The sequence below is a fragment of the Varroa jacobsoni genome, unplaced genomic scaffold, assembly GCF_002532875.2.
Source record: "Varroa jacobsoni isolate VJ856 unplaced genomic scaffold, vjacob_1.0 scaffold_1047, whole genome shotgun sequence".
Lineage (NCBI taxonomy): Eukaryota > Metazoa > Arthropoda > Arachnida > Mesostigmata > Varroidae > Varroa > Varroa jacobsoni.
Genome location: NW_019213949.1, coordinates 1 through 14,947, shown reverse-complemented (window position 1 = coordinate 14,947; position 14,947 = coordinate 1). Strand labels below are relative to the sequence as shown.

General features: G+C 38.9%; 1 protein-coding gene across 19 annotated transcripts in view; it reads left to right on the top strand.

Annotated features, from left to right (window-relative positions):
• The window catches only part of LOC111266063 (uncharacterized), a 20,156-nt gene extending 5,292 nt beyond the window's left edge, over positions 1 to 14,864 (top strand). For 3 of the 19 annotated variants that reach the window (XM_086970770.1, XM_086970768.1, XM_022843204.2), the window contains 7 exons: positions 2,854 to 2,968; positions 8,502 to 8,757; positions 10,044 to 10,088; positions 10,467 to 10,608; positions 11,613 to 11,749; positions 12,803 to 12,953; positions 13,570 to 14,864. In XM_086970770.1, the coding sequence (XP_086826896.1) occupies positions 8,644 to 8,757; positions 10,044 to 10,088; positions 10,467 to 10,608; positions 11,613 to 11,749; positions 12,803 to 12,953; positions 13,570 to 14,432 (1,452 nt within the window). In that variant the 5' untranslated portion in view covers positions 2,854 to 2,968; positions 8,502 to 8,643 and the 3' untranslated portion in view covers positions 14,433 to 14,864. The other 16 variants (XM_086970769.1, XM_022843203.2, XM_022843206.1 and 13 more) reach the window with 11 other exon arrangements.
• Positions 14,865 to 14,947: the final 83 nt, after the last annotated feature.

The following is a 14,947-nucleotide window of genomic DNA, read 5'->3' as shown; positions in this document are numbered from 1 at the left end:
CTTCAAAATCTTGAAAATTTGTGTCAAGAGTAATAACATGGGGGGGGGGGGGGGGGGAGCATGTTACTTTGTCGTCTGAAGCTGAGTTGAGCGAAGAACGGCTGCCGTATTTCCACTAAGTGTACATTTATTTCTTTACTTAATGTGGGCAATCATGTCAGTAATGACTCCCCCGCCCCACACTTTTAGATATTCCACCTCATATTTCTCTATGTACATATAGCATTTTGGCCTTTAACTGCACTATTCCTCTCCATTGTCCAATTCAGCATAATTTACCATTTCTGGCTTGAACCATTGAAATATCCACTAGCATCAGAATCGTAATAATACCAAAAGACACATATAGGGAAAACAGTCTGTGGGTCGAACACGTTCGACCCCAGTTCCCTCCCTACAAGTCTTCGTACGTATATTGTATTATTTATTATGGTAATAGTAAGACAAGCAGAGGCCATAATACCGTCGCGTTGTTGAACGTATGCTGTTCGTTTGACGTCGTTGTCGTCATCATGATAAGCAGATCCATTAATAGCAGCGGCACCATTATGACGCTATAGAGTGGCCACGAAAGCTAATAACATCAGAGCTCCCCCGTCGTTGTTGCTCAGCCGCCTGCTGTTGACATTTATTCGTGGCTGACTTGCCAAGCAGTCGTAATGTGACGTATCGGTATGGCCGGCCTCGGCCTTTGTCAGTGACCCTCACATCATTCATGTTTAGCCATTATCAGTGTGCTTAACAATGGATTGGCTTAATGTTTTTCCGTTGTTATGTCTCCGCACTATTCTACAGCAGCGACATCAGCGGCGATCAGTGGCATCAACAACAGTTGTATTATAGTTTGCAGTGATCTATGTATGCTCAACGATTTGCCTAGACATTCTGTGCCTATAGGCTATGGCGGATTTTGTGCGTGAGGTAACATCGCAGTTGCGGCACGTCAAAGTTGCCGCGACCGAGCACTGGTACGGAGCGATCGCTGCGCATATTAAGTCGTCAATGCGACTTTCACCATAGCGTGTGCTATTATGACATGAGCAGCACACGGCACAAGGAAAAAGTTAGTTGAAATATCATTGCTGAATAAACTGCGTGCACAGAAGCGTCAAATCGCAAGGAAGCGAACAGACGGTGCTAACGTAGCATTGTTGATACCGCAAAGCCAGTTAACTATTTACGACAGTCATTCATCCAGTCATACACGCAGTCAAACAGACAATTATTAAACGCATTTAGCTTTGATAGATATTTTAAGTGAGTGGTATTGCCATGATAGCCTCCGGTACAGGTAGCAGCTTTCGGCGATAGGAAACAGATGGTCAGAAAAGGCTCGATGATGGTAATCACGATGGTAATGGTGATGATGATTTGTAATGGACAAATAAGCAGCTGACAGACACCCTTTCACGATGTATAGACCTATCTACAGCGTATATGTGAAAATACCGCGGCAGACAGAATAAAATAATGTACCGTGTCTCCATGGGTAGCTAAGCGTGTGTCGATTTTTATTTTACGCTGTATTTCTACCATAACAAAAAGCTGTGCAAGTCTTGAATAGGCTGCGGAACCTTTGGGGGAGCGGGGTTTTCGTCTATGTGAAGGAACGAGAGATTCCTCTAGAATGAATCTGTTGGCGACATTTTTCGCATGAGATACCGTAACCGCTTCGGCAGATCTTATCTAGGGCGTGCTTAGTTTTCTAAGATATGTTAGTTGTGTAATAAACCTTTGTGACAACGAATTTGCTACATATATTTAGAAATATTTAACAAGATTAATTTTCCGTCTGTATAGGATACAGTATAATTTGTTCGCCATTTCAATTTAGGATTACTAACGAAATCACACACCTGCCTGATCGAAAAGCTGAGAAGATCATCAGTATACCCCATTATCTTTTTAAAAATTTTCCTACAAAGTTCGTTTTTCACAAACTTCCTGCCAGGGAGTATACAGCATACAACTTGACATTCAGGAGTTATGCCTTCGGTTACAATGTACAGAACTGACAGGACGCCAGAATACTCCTTTGATTCTACAGGTGTCGAATACCCCTATGCTATTAACTGAAGAAGGGCGTACCATCGTACGGGAAGCTAAACAAATCATAATCGACTAACAAAAACCCTTTGTGCTTTTGTACTCCTACATATGATATTTTATTTGAAAAGCAACGGGTGTTAACTCTGCTGCCAAGAGCCTATCATTAAAAGGCGCTGAATAATTTGTAAACGACAGCGTTATTCTGCAACCTGGGACTTTGTTAGTTCAGGCAGTCCTTGATCTGCTTGTCTCTTCGAACTTATCAATTTCTTATCAACTATTTTCTAAAAACTTCCTTTAAAAACATCCAATACAAATCCAAAAGGCCACCCGCTTTCCAACCGAAGCCCAAGATAGTCTGCAACAAAATTACAAAATTATTCATACCATCAGTTTTTCTAGGCGACGATCATTCATATTCTTCTTATATAGAGTACTAATATACTAATACATAATAAAATGCAGAAGCTGTATAGTTTCCAACAAAAATTATCCATCGTGGCCGATCCGTTGTATACCCCTTACGAGCTGCGAAATATCGAAGTATCGACTGCGATTAGCTTCTATGACCGCGGACCATTATAGTAGGGCACAACTGAGTGTTTTCGCGTCTTCTGATGTGGCGCATGAGTGAACTGGTGAGTTTGACCCAGCTTGAAGGACCGGTACTGCCCAGTTACTACGAAGAATGTGTGGAAGAAGGTTCTGCTGGCGTAATCATTTTTCCTTTCTTTTTTTGTTTTCGCGCGCATAGTGTTTTATGTGAATAAGTTAGCAACTTAATTATTTTCTATTATATCAAAGTTTTTTTCAGTTTGTAACTTTACTTCATTGACGGTCGCGCGATCAGACTGACTGGCGTCACAATGCAGCTGTTAACCTGCCTGCGGTTGGTTGCCTCAGTTGGACACCTGTAACTGTATGTTAACATATATGTGTGTGTGGAGGATTAGGTAATATATCGTTCAAGTAAAAGCGCACATAACAAATTTTATTCATCTACAAACAAAAGATCTGATCAATCAACTTGTGTTTATTCAACTTGTAATACCTGTAAAGATTTTTTTTAATTACACGTCGAATTCGCGCAAACTATTTCTGATTGTTATAGAAATGTGTTCTTGAGTCATTTGGTAGTAAATGTTGTTCGCAACTTATCGCCAGACAACAGTATGCTTTGCATTGTGTTAACGGAAGAATGTAAAAGAACTCTGCTGCGATATGGTCGATGACGCGACTGATTGACTAGTTTCTAATGTTAGAGAGTCTATAGGCGAAACAGTAGTTTGACTCATAGTGGCAGATACTGGTTTGACTCATGTGCTCTTTATAACGTGCCATTTGCCAACCTGTGAATCATACAGCCATCTCGACAACCGCGCGTGCTCCTCAACAATCGTAGTGATTCGACCCCTAGGAATGCCTTACTGACTAAATTGTCAGCATTAAATAGACGCAAGTGACTTTACCCGGTGTGCAGGATGTGACCTTCAAGCTTGCATTAAACGCGTTCAGTGTGCACATTATTAATGAGACACGCGTTCACGAAACTTCAGTTCAATAATCATAGCCTAATTGATAAGATTAAAATGGTCCATTACGCATCGTCTGACAGAGATGATTAAAGAGGTACGAATAGGGGCTCCAGAAGTACATTCAATGTCGAGAGTAAAAAATTTACCCAAAAATCATCACTGCACAATAACGCGAAGCCGAGAGTCTCAACGAATTCGTTTGGCTATAACAAGGAGAAGCACTTGTTTAGGAGTAGCATTGGATGGAAAAACATAATTGCGCAAGCTACAATATAGTTAACCGAAGCCACAATAAACAAATAAAGTAGTAACACAAAAACAGGCAATGACCTTATGAAAATTACAGATTTCAGCCACAGACCGTGTTCGCCGACACCTAACTACGTGTTCAACTTGCACCTTGCCAAATTAGAAGTTGTCAGCTGCGATTTCAGACACGCAGCTAAGAAGTCTTTATATTTAACTTACAAAAAGGCGTAAAACTTTCTTATATACATGCCTTTCTAAAAATTCATTGAAGGTCTGCCTTCTTAGTCTGTAAAGTACAATATATTCATAGTACCCATATACCTTTAATGGTCAATATTTCTGCCACTGACTATGTGAATATGTTCGAACAATCAGTTCGGGTGGGGGGCAGGACCACGGTATTGGCCGACAAGACAGGAGTCAGCTGGGTTGCTGTCACGAACACAATTTTTGAGTCTCCACAATATGTTTGCTACGGGACTCAACTCCAACGCGCTTTGCTACACAAACTACCGCATACAAACGCACGCACACACACACACACACACACGCAAACACACACACACACACTTCCGCGCTATTTTTGATAGAATATCGTAGCGCCGCTTTAAGCGTATTTGAGAGCACCACAATAGCGAAAACAACTATTATTTATTTTTGCCAATATCTATAAATCACATCTTAATCCTGTTTTATGATCTGAGCAATAAGCTATTGATTTATCCGAGAATAATTACAGAAAATCTGGTTCATGATTAATCAACGTACTGTCAATTGACCTATTATCGAACTTACCAAAATAATCTTTCTCCTTCTCTATCCATTCAGTCAGGGCATTTTGATGCTAAGCTTAACTGCAGATAAAAATGGAGCTAAGTGCTTCCTGGATACAACTTATGAGCATGGACCCGAAACAATTTTAAGTGCGTTACACATACTGTGACTGCAAAACGAAGTCATTATGCAATTTTTGTATTCGCAACGCCTAACATTTTTTTCAAAACAATATTCTCGATTTGCTCATGACTGGGTGTGGCGACTTCGCGACAGGGTTCATAGTTCGCCTGTCTTCTATCATATGACATCGAAAGTGAACTTACAGGTCGTAAGTTTAACTGCAAGCAACCGAACGTATGCTTTTCTTTCGTTCCGATAGCCTGAAATGGGATTTTGATGGCATTGCGTTACTCTGAGCTTGATTGGTCTTTTTTCCAGACGCAGATGCAAACCAATAGATACCGAATATTGCACGATTGTAGACCCTTTCATCCATCTTGCTGAAGACTTTACCTTGTTAATTCGACAACCTTACTTCTTAACGAATACATGCATTTGGAAAACGACGATTTCTCTAGTAAATTCATCCGTAGAATATTCATCAGACAGGAAAGGCTTCGATAGCGATTAAGCAAAGCATTGACAAGACATCGAAACATAAAAGATGCTGAAGTGCCTTTTGCCATGCTAACAAGAGTGTGAGGGTACCACCGACAAAAGGCGAGAACCATTACAGTAATTTAACGCCGTTTCTGTTCGAGTAAAGGCTAACGTTTTAATAGATTAGAGCAGCTGCAGGGTAAACAAATGATACCCTTTTTTAAAACCCATGTATTTTAAAAACTATGTCAACCTAAAAAGGAATGCAACTTAATACTGGGTCATCTTTCACCTATAGTTTGCTTATAAATCAAACGATCCATACGCAACTGTTAAGTGATAATAAAGACTGGGCTTTTGTCAGCTTTCACAAGCTGCCCTTTAACGTAGTATATTTCGATTCTGCCAGGGTCAAATGTCAGCTCTTCCTGCTCAAGATGTGATTGTTAGGCTACTGAATTTGATGCAGAGCTGATTTGAAAATAGCTTTTGAAACAAAAATGGAAACCGTTCGTTTCTGCACAACTTTTTACCTTTGAAACTTATCGCGCGCGTGCCTAACGCTTCTTATGCACACAAGCTTGTAGCACGATCTCGGCGAGTAGCTTATAGGTAAAATATTAAATGCACGCGGATCATACAAAGGTACATCTAGAAGTCATGTAACTATAATAAATGAAATCGTCAATTGTCTTTCTGACTGGTTCCGTATTGGGTAGAACCATCTGTCCCTACATGTGCAATACTAAAGACTGTGTGTTATGATATTGCGTGTTACATATCTCAACAAGAGACTCTCATTGAAGTGGGCACAGAGGACCGATCGTCCTCTATGAAGATTCGTGCCTATATTGTAGACAGAATGAATGTATCGCCATTCTAATCCTATGTATTCAAATACTGCGAGCTTAGTCCCTTAGGAATAAATTCTTTTTAGATTATACAAGTGTCTATGTAAATTAACTGCTACGACTCCATTGTCATACCCAAATAAATACACAATTATTGCACCTGTGCCTGCTTGCCATTTTATTGTGTGCACATTAAGGTATAGCAACATGTGTTTGCAATGAAGCACACAGCTTGCTAGTACTACTATCTGTGACAGAACCACAAAAGCGGCCCTATCAATGGACTTTCCGACGGAGATCGCAATTATACTTATCGCCTATCGACGCGATAACCTGCAGAGCGGTTACACCATGCCCAACGCGCTTGAAGTCTCATTGAGTTTGGGTCTCGTAAGTAATGCTCTCTGTGCGCATTTCGAACTGTGCGTCACAAATAGTGCTCCATAGGTCATTAGTTCCTGCCCTCCACCTTCCCTTAAATTATAACGCCTCTTTTTTCGAATCGGCAGGCGTTCTCTATCATATTGCATATGTATTGTACTATCAGCTATATCTATATAGCTTCCCGCCTCAGACGTGCTGCTCGTCTGCGGTTGGCAATCGCGCGCAGCGACGCCATCAACGAAACCTACTGCTCTATGACAGATTACGCATACGGCACTCGTCAGTCAATTAATGGTAATGAAATGTGTGTCATTGCCGGTGACTACACGATCATCGATGATCTCTGTTACATTCGTTGCTTGCTGATGCTCTGCAGACGTGCCATTCGTGGTGAAGGTCCAGCCGAGCTGGGAATGCGTTCGTGCCGTGCTTCTCACGTGAGCGCCATCAGTAAACGAAGCACTCACTAAGCGACGCATCAAAGAACCCTGATGGTTGTCTATGTAGATAAAACGAATCCTTTCTCTATTTTTTTTTGGTTTTTCTAGCTGTGTGCTCTGCATAATTAATTGTGTCTAAACGTTAGACCGGTCCAACCGCTCTCTGTGAACACCCTCGACTGGCTGCTCTTACTCTTCTACCATTTTAACTTCGAAATATAGCTCAGTATCTCAGTAGCATTTGTTTGTCTACGCTTCTTATGAAAAGTATGTCGGAGTACTCGAGATTCGTTGTACATTTACGGTGAGAGTGACCGTTGAATGAAACAATCTTGTAGTCAGTAACACGAGCTGACAGTGCAATTATTACGCTGTCCGTGTATTGATGGTAGAGAAAGACTTGTGTCAACGGCTCCAGTGTTAGCCAAATGGTGCTCAACTTTGTAAAATCTTTGAGACAGGAAAGTATCAAGCCTGCGAAGGTTAATCATAAGCTTCGATTCTACGCGACCTTTGAACTGTCGATCTACTGAGAAATGCTGCTTTTACTGCAGAGTGACTGCGTAAAAATGAAGCATCTAGATCTAAGTGAACCATAGTATTGCGAAATTTACGGCGAGCTTCAAGATATTTTTTAGGGTTGTACATGTTTCTATATGCGCGCCTACGGAGTCGAAGCTTACCACATGTTGTCATCCTTAGTGATTTGATTCAAGAATGTGTTGAGTAGATCTTTTGTTTTATGATTCCATTTTGTACACGAATCAAAATGCGGTATGCCCTTTGTTTCTTAGCTAGAAATGCGTGGTAAATGACAAACGTGACTAATTCCCCGAAACGCGCTTAGAACATCAACAAACAGACAGCACGACTTGAAATAGCCGACGTTTCTGCTATAGTTGCTAAGGCTCTGCAGAGAATTTAACCCCGACCGGGTATTGTTATTAAAAATATGTTCACAAGCGTAACATTATTCGTACAAAAAACGTTTCGTTACCAAAAAGAAGCAGCTATGTTTACGCTGTATCTTTGAATTATAAGAACATGATTTTTAGTTAGGGCAACGTACCTGAGTTGATTAACGGACTTTTCTGACAGGGCTGAATATCATATCATTTGTGCACCAAGGATCAGTGCGGAGCAGGTTGTCGTGTGCAGGTTCCTTTAGGCTCGCTACGGATTTTTAAGCATTTTCCTTTTTAGCGCTTTAATCTCGAACTAGATGTAGCAAATTTCAGAATTGTCCGACTAGTCAATTTAGACTTTTGGTAAAGTAATGAAAAAGAAATAACGAAAGCAAATATAACAAATTCTATTTGCTTTCGTTTTTTTTTTCTTTGTGACCGCAAAACTAATAAATGTTCAAGAAAAACTTGTTTGAAAAAAAAATAAGAAATGCCACGAAACGTCTCCTTCGATTAAATATATGTCCATGAACAGTCGCGCATGAGCTATAAGATAAGGCTTTGTCAACACATATTTATATGCATCATTAGTGTGACAGTTTTGAAATTGCCTCGATATATATATATATTGTTAACTTAAAAACATCAAGAAAACAAAAATCCTGTAATCTATGGCTTACAAAATCAAACGTATATATTTTACCCTTCCAGTAGTTACCGCCTGCGGACTTCCGTACATACACAGTTATAATCGACAAGCACAGATAATTTTTTGGACTTAAATACAGATTTATACAGCCTTTGCTAATAGGCTCAGATGTCTGCTATTTAAGTTTGTGATGCGACCCGGATAATGGGTTCCTCACGACGATCCACGCGCTCCACCGAAGAGCACCTATCGCTTGGCCTTCCTGTGCTCTTCAGCGAGTTGTTGGTCTTCAAATGGACGCCGAATAATGGTTTTCCCGTGAGTAACAGTTTATACCTAACTTTTTCGCGCTAATATCCATATCACTCATTTAACACTAAGTACATTAATAACTAAGCGACGGACTTGTTATCTAGTTATGTTTGCCGTACAAACAACCAAGTGTTATATCTAGTTTCAAGCTCGATAGCTTGTTTCTATGGGTTATAACATGAAACTGTTCAGTAACCGTATCATTCCTTTTTCATCTAGCGCCTATAATACCGATAACATAGCATCAGGGATGAACATGATATTTTTGACAGAGACCATCAGAGAGCTAAACTGGCGAATGGCTTCGACAAAAATCATGTATACATAAACTTATATTTAGTTAGAAGTCTCCCACAAGTCGTAGCTTATAATCGTAGTGTGATGTATATGGAAGACGCGAGATGACATGTGTACATTTATATTAGTTAAATCAATTTCTTCCACTGACGCTTCGTTGTTTGCATTTCGTCTCCTCTATTTTATTTTCAAGAGTGATTTTATCTCCTGCGCTTCTGTTAGTTTAGGTTAGCATCTATATTTCGACGTCTTCCAATGAAAGCTGTGCCGTACCTGGTTCCCTTTGTTTCAGCCACCAACATGTAAACCCAGCTTGACTTTTGTTAAGCGCAGACCATTTTAGAGTAGAGTAGTGTGCGATGTCCTTCAATATGTTATATATCTTTGTACCTAAATATGTAGTGCTGTGAATTCATTGTGACATACTTAGAGCAATACGCCGCAGCAAATATGTTGCAGCACAATGAACGAATATAACTGAAGCAATGCTTGTGACCAGTATTTGGCCTATTGTTGCTAGAAAATTTGTATTTTGAATCTTCTTTCTATTCATTCTTATCATCAGTCCTCATCCTACTACATCATAATATTAAATTGTACTTTTATTAAATATATAAAAATTAAATAATAATAAAAAATATATTGTTATGATAGCATTATTCGATTGTTTTGTGTTGTTATGATTCGGCAAACCGAAATTAAATACATAAACCAATGCCCACGAGCATCTATTATATATATTCATTAATGTTTCAAGCTAGTATATCACCTTAATATATTTAAGTATTGTAACTAAAAATTTGTATTTAGATTCATCCCAGTAGCTTGAAATTGATACATTATACAGTTAAATTAGACGAACAAATGTGCTCTAAAATGTGTAATCACTTAATGAAAAACCTTACGTGCTCTAAGTGAGGCGCAACTATAATAACCGTTAACAATCGTCGGTGAATAAGTATGTGAAATTAATCGTCTTTTTGACGTTATTACAGGCGGTAACGGATGAGTTCCGGTTGACATTCGACCACATGCAAGAGGTGCCTATTTTTTAGGTGGCTACTTAATTGATGCCTAAAAGCGAAACTTCACAAGCTTTGTTAGCAATAAAAGTTTATATTCATTGAGAGGAAGATATAATGCGTTATGTTTATTTTAAACTGATATTTTTCAAACAAAACAATTCACTTTTTACAAGAAAATAAACGCTGTGAATTTTATAAAAAAAAAAAAAAGAAGAAAAAACTTTGCATCAATGGATACTTATCGAGTGGAATGGGCCAAATGAAAATGATGCAAATATATCGGCAAAGAAAGTGAGCGATTTACGATGGCACTATCGAACTCTCTGTGTCTTCATGTTCTTAAAACACTTCTTAAATCACATACCTTCCTAAATGTTCAAAAAAATCGTTCAGGTTGAGAATTTAGGCAATGAGCTTCGAGTGTTCTTCGCGTCGTATGATGAAGCGCTTACTGCACTCGAGAATTCCGAGGTTCGTCGGAATACATTTCGTTTTCTTGATCAGTACGGCACCATTGAAGACCTCCTGAAAAATGGTAAGCAGCGTTGTAATATAATAAGAATATAAGGGTTATATAGTTATTTTTCTTCATTATCATCAACAGTTCAACACATAACCAGGACACTTTTAACTTTTTCTTCTATGTCTACCAATCGTCCGCGTTATCGTTTATAAACGTATGAAGATACACTTAATAGACAATAATGTAGATCTCTTACGTCGCCGATAGTAAAAAGAAACGACGCTCGCATGAAGGCGTAGATCTAGTCAGTAACAGCCTGCATTCTAAAAACTCGTGATGAAAGGGCGTCCAAGCCTTGATTGATACTGCGCGCAAAAATATCGTTACCTCCATTGCAACAGAATGGTGTTAGAGTGCATCAACTCTATAATAGAGCTGTGGGCGTATCATTGATTAGACCTTCGCACAACACACGCCCAAACGTATTTTTTTTGCTATTGTAGAATTATGCATCAGGAGCCTACCACCTCATGGCTAAACGGAGAGTACTTTAGGGTGCCAGATGTTGAAGAGATGAGGAAGACAACGCTGCAAGAACAGCTTCATAGTTGGAATTAATCAACACGAGGAACATAGTAATACTAGCTACTGGTTTCCTTTTCTTGGACATCTTTTGTTATTGGCGCAGTACTTTTCGTGTACAGAATTCAATATTATGATCATGGTAAAATGCATATATGATTAGGTGAAGCGTTCTCTGGATAATTTCATTATGACTAAGGCAATGAGAATTTGCCTATTTGGCAACAGTGCAATGGTATATAAGTATTTTGAGTTCTAACCAATGGTAACTAAAAGAAAGACTTTTGGTTGTTAGCTATTTAAGAGATTCATATATAGTATAAGGTAGTCCTTTAAACCCAGTCTAACAGAATTCGAACATAAAACGTTCGTTAATACCAGATGCAATAAACAGGAACACTGTACTGAAATATATGGGTAGTATTTACATTGAAACATTTATTTTCACCAGAAATAATTACTTTCTCGCACTTCTGACATTTTTTCTCATACAGAAATTCTACGAACAATAAATGTTAACCGCGGACTGATACCTGAGTGTCTAGAGGAACGAATCCGAAATCAGCAGAAATGGTACAAAGGCGATGACAACTTCTCGTTAGAATTTGCACGAGAATTTCTTAGAAGAAAGGTAAAATTTATGCTTGATTTTGTCGATTTCATTTGGGATACGGGAAGCCTTGGTTTACCTGGAGTACGTTGACGTATTCCTGTGAGTAATGTGGCGGTGGCCGGTTTACATAAATGAAGCAATATGCTTGCTTGTTGAATATAATTTTGCTAAGCTTCTACTGCTATGTCCTGTGCTGTGTATAGTATTTACCTGTTATATTTGACGTGTTGATATATTCGTTTTCTTGAATCGGTATCCCGGTTAGAACGAAATAGTTCTATGCGATTTGAAAGAACATTAAATCTTTGTTTAATTTACAATAATTGACAATTTTGATAGTAATAATAATAATACTAGCGTACTTACTCGTACGTTTTAGAAACGATTTTAGGACAATTTTCAATTGGCTTTAAAAATAATTTGCTGTTGCCGGCAACTAGGCATGACAAACACTAAAATGCATTTATAAAAATGAGGGTAAAGGCATTGTGCCAAAAAGGACCTAGAAACAAAAAGTAGCTATCTTGTGCCGATTATTCAATAAATAGAAGATGTGGTACATATCCTTTTTGGCTAACTGTAAAGCCTAAGAACCTGGAAAAAAAACTATTCCCAACTGATTCAAAGAAAAAGTGTGTATCTTCATTTATTGATCTCAATAGAAAAACATCCTCATAATTGAGTATGCTTATAAAATAGAAATAATAATAAAAAGTAGAAAATATTGAAAATAGCATAAAAGAGACATTGCAGTAGGTATGAGGAATTAAGAGTCAGTGATAACGCCCATATGTAGTTTATATGCCTGTATTTCTAGGTGTTCAGGAACGTCAATATATAGGCAGCCTCATATATTTCGCTTCGAATTCTTGAAAGTTAAAATGAGACATCCATCCAAACAAAGTGGGCAGTGTAATTTTGTTGACCTAAATATTAAAATGATTCTTTTATACCCAACTGTGCTGTAAAATCTATTGTTCCTTCCCTCATTAAAATGGCTATATTTTGCCGCACTAATTTAACTCACTGAACTGGAATTATATGATGAACAGGATATAATATTTGTTTCAGTTCAGTGCGGTGCGAAACCCATTTCACACGCCACAACCGACAGGCCTTCTGCCGCCCCTTCCACCACCTCGAAAACACAAATTCGGCAGCAGTAATCCACAGCAAAGCTTGCGACCACCTGATGGACATTTATTTGACTCGGTGCAACCTCGTACGTATATAAGAATTTGTCCATGCTGGTTTCGTTCAGCTGGACCTGGCTTAGTTGTTAACCGTATAGTTAGTTGTTAATTACTTAAGACAAAGCATACTCATGATCTTATTCATTTTAGTAATATTTTAGTGAAGACGTCAAAAATTATGTTTTCGCAGGTCACCATACAGATTTGATTTATTCCGCTGCTCTTGAACTTATATTGTAGCCTAGGTGGTCTTAAGAAATATTGAGTTTGAATTTATGTATTTTTCTCTTTCATTAACATGTTTTTTCCTTTTTTTTAAACCTTAGATGGACAACAGATTCTACAGCTTCTTCGATTCCCAAGCCCTTCTAGCGATTGAGTGTTTAAGGGATTGTAGGTCAGCCTATAAAACCTAATGGGCTCAACTGGCAGTCTTCTCTTCCTTATGGCTTCAATTAGTGTGAATCTCATTCAGGGCTTTCCATCAAAGTATTTGCCGCAGTAGTGTCGAATTTTAACCTAAACATTTTGTAACTGCAATAGAGCTCATCCATCCCTGATCCTATGTTGGTGCGCATTTTACTAAGTAACTGCTATTTGAAGTCAATGAATCTTTTTTGGATTTTCTTTCTTTTTTGGCTATAGCGATGTCACAAGCTATGTCCGTTTACACGGCTTCGGGCCGACCTCGAAGGAACTCAGCTCCCCTGAATGCTCTGAGTCCACCTAAACCCCGAAGACACGTTCCCATCGAACAGTTGCCCTCACCTCCGCCGACACCTCCACCTTTGCGCAGCCAGCGAGAGATGAGTCAATACGCTGATAGCGTGAGTCCCACCGACAATGTCAGCAACGGCAGTGTTAACGATCCACGCACAACAGAAATCACCTCTGAACACGCCGCCGAAAATGGAGCAGTACCACTATTGCGAGCTGAAATCACCTCAAACGATCAAGCTGAAACATTAAGCACGGCTGACGTAACCGATGTCGCGGTAAACACTAGTTCATCCTGTCTTGCCACGTTCAACTGTATGACGAATCAAAGGAAAAGTGGTACAGAAGAGACTGGGGGGGCCGTTGAGGTCAGTCAAGATGAGTCCAGTATCCTTCGTACAGTGCCGACTGATTTCGTACAAAATACTCTGACAACTACTGATACAACAATGACCTCCCCATTACAAAAAAGCGACAATGGTATTTTTCTGCTTGAAATGATTCCTGGATTAGTGGATCATGTTGCTCAAGAGGCTGCTGATGGCTTTGCTCAACGAGTGTTTTTCAAAGACAGCAGCAGTAGCACCGCTTCGATTCAGCGAAATAACAGCAGCGATAGACCTAGTGATAATGATGATATGATGAATAATAACAACAATAAGATAATCGATAACAATAACGCAAACAATATAGTGAAAAGGACGGGGATGCTGGCCGTAACAGACAAGCTAATTAAAGATGAGAATCGGCTGCTAGAATATGATCGACTACCTCAAGAGACGGCTATGTGACCTGTGTGGACAAAGGGCTGACAATGCAGAACAGCTGCAATTGCACATGATTCAGTCGCTTGTAAAGCAATCAGAGTACAGTCACCAGATATCTACTAGATCAAAGACGGATCTGCTGTCTGCTATGTGCATGCAGTGCGGCCCAGCTTTTTATTTGATCTTTGTAAGTAAATAGTAAGCTTATTTTGCCGATTTCTATTTAGTTAGCCAATCGATTTCTCATCAGCATTCAGATTTCTTTTTTTAATTAATTTATTTTTATCAAGACCTAATGTATTATATATATATATATATATATATGTGCAAGCATTGACTTTTAAGGAAAACAAATTAAGAAATGTTTAACTTTCTTTGTATGGTTTAAGATTAGCTGGGTTCTCAAGCATTATAAAAAGGTTTACAAAATAAAGTTCGGCAAACATTATATGTGTACGTCAAGCATCATGGCATAACCTCAAACAAAGTCCTATTAGCTTAAGAAGCACACGGACAAGATATACTGTATATAATTGTGT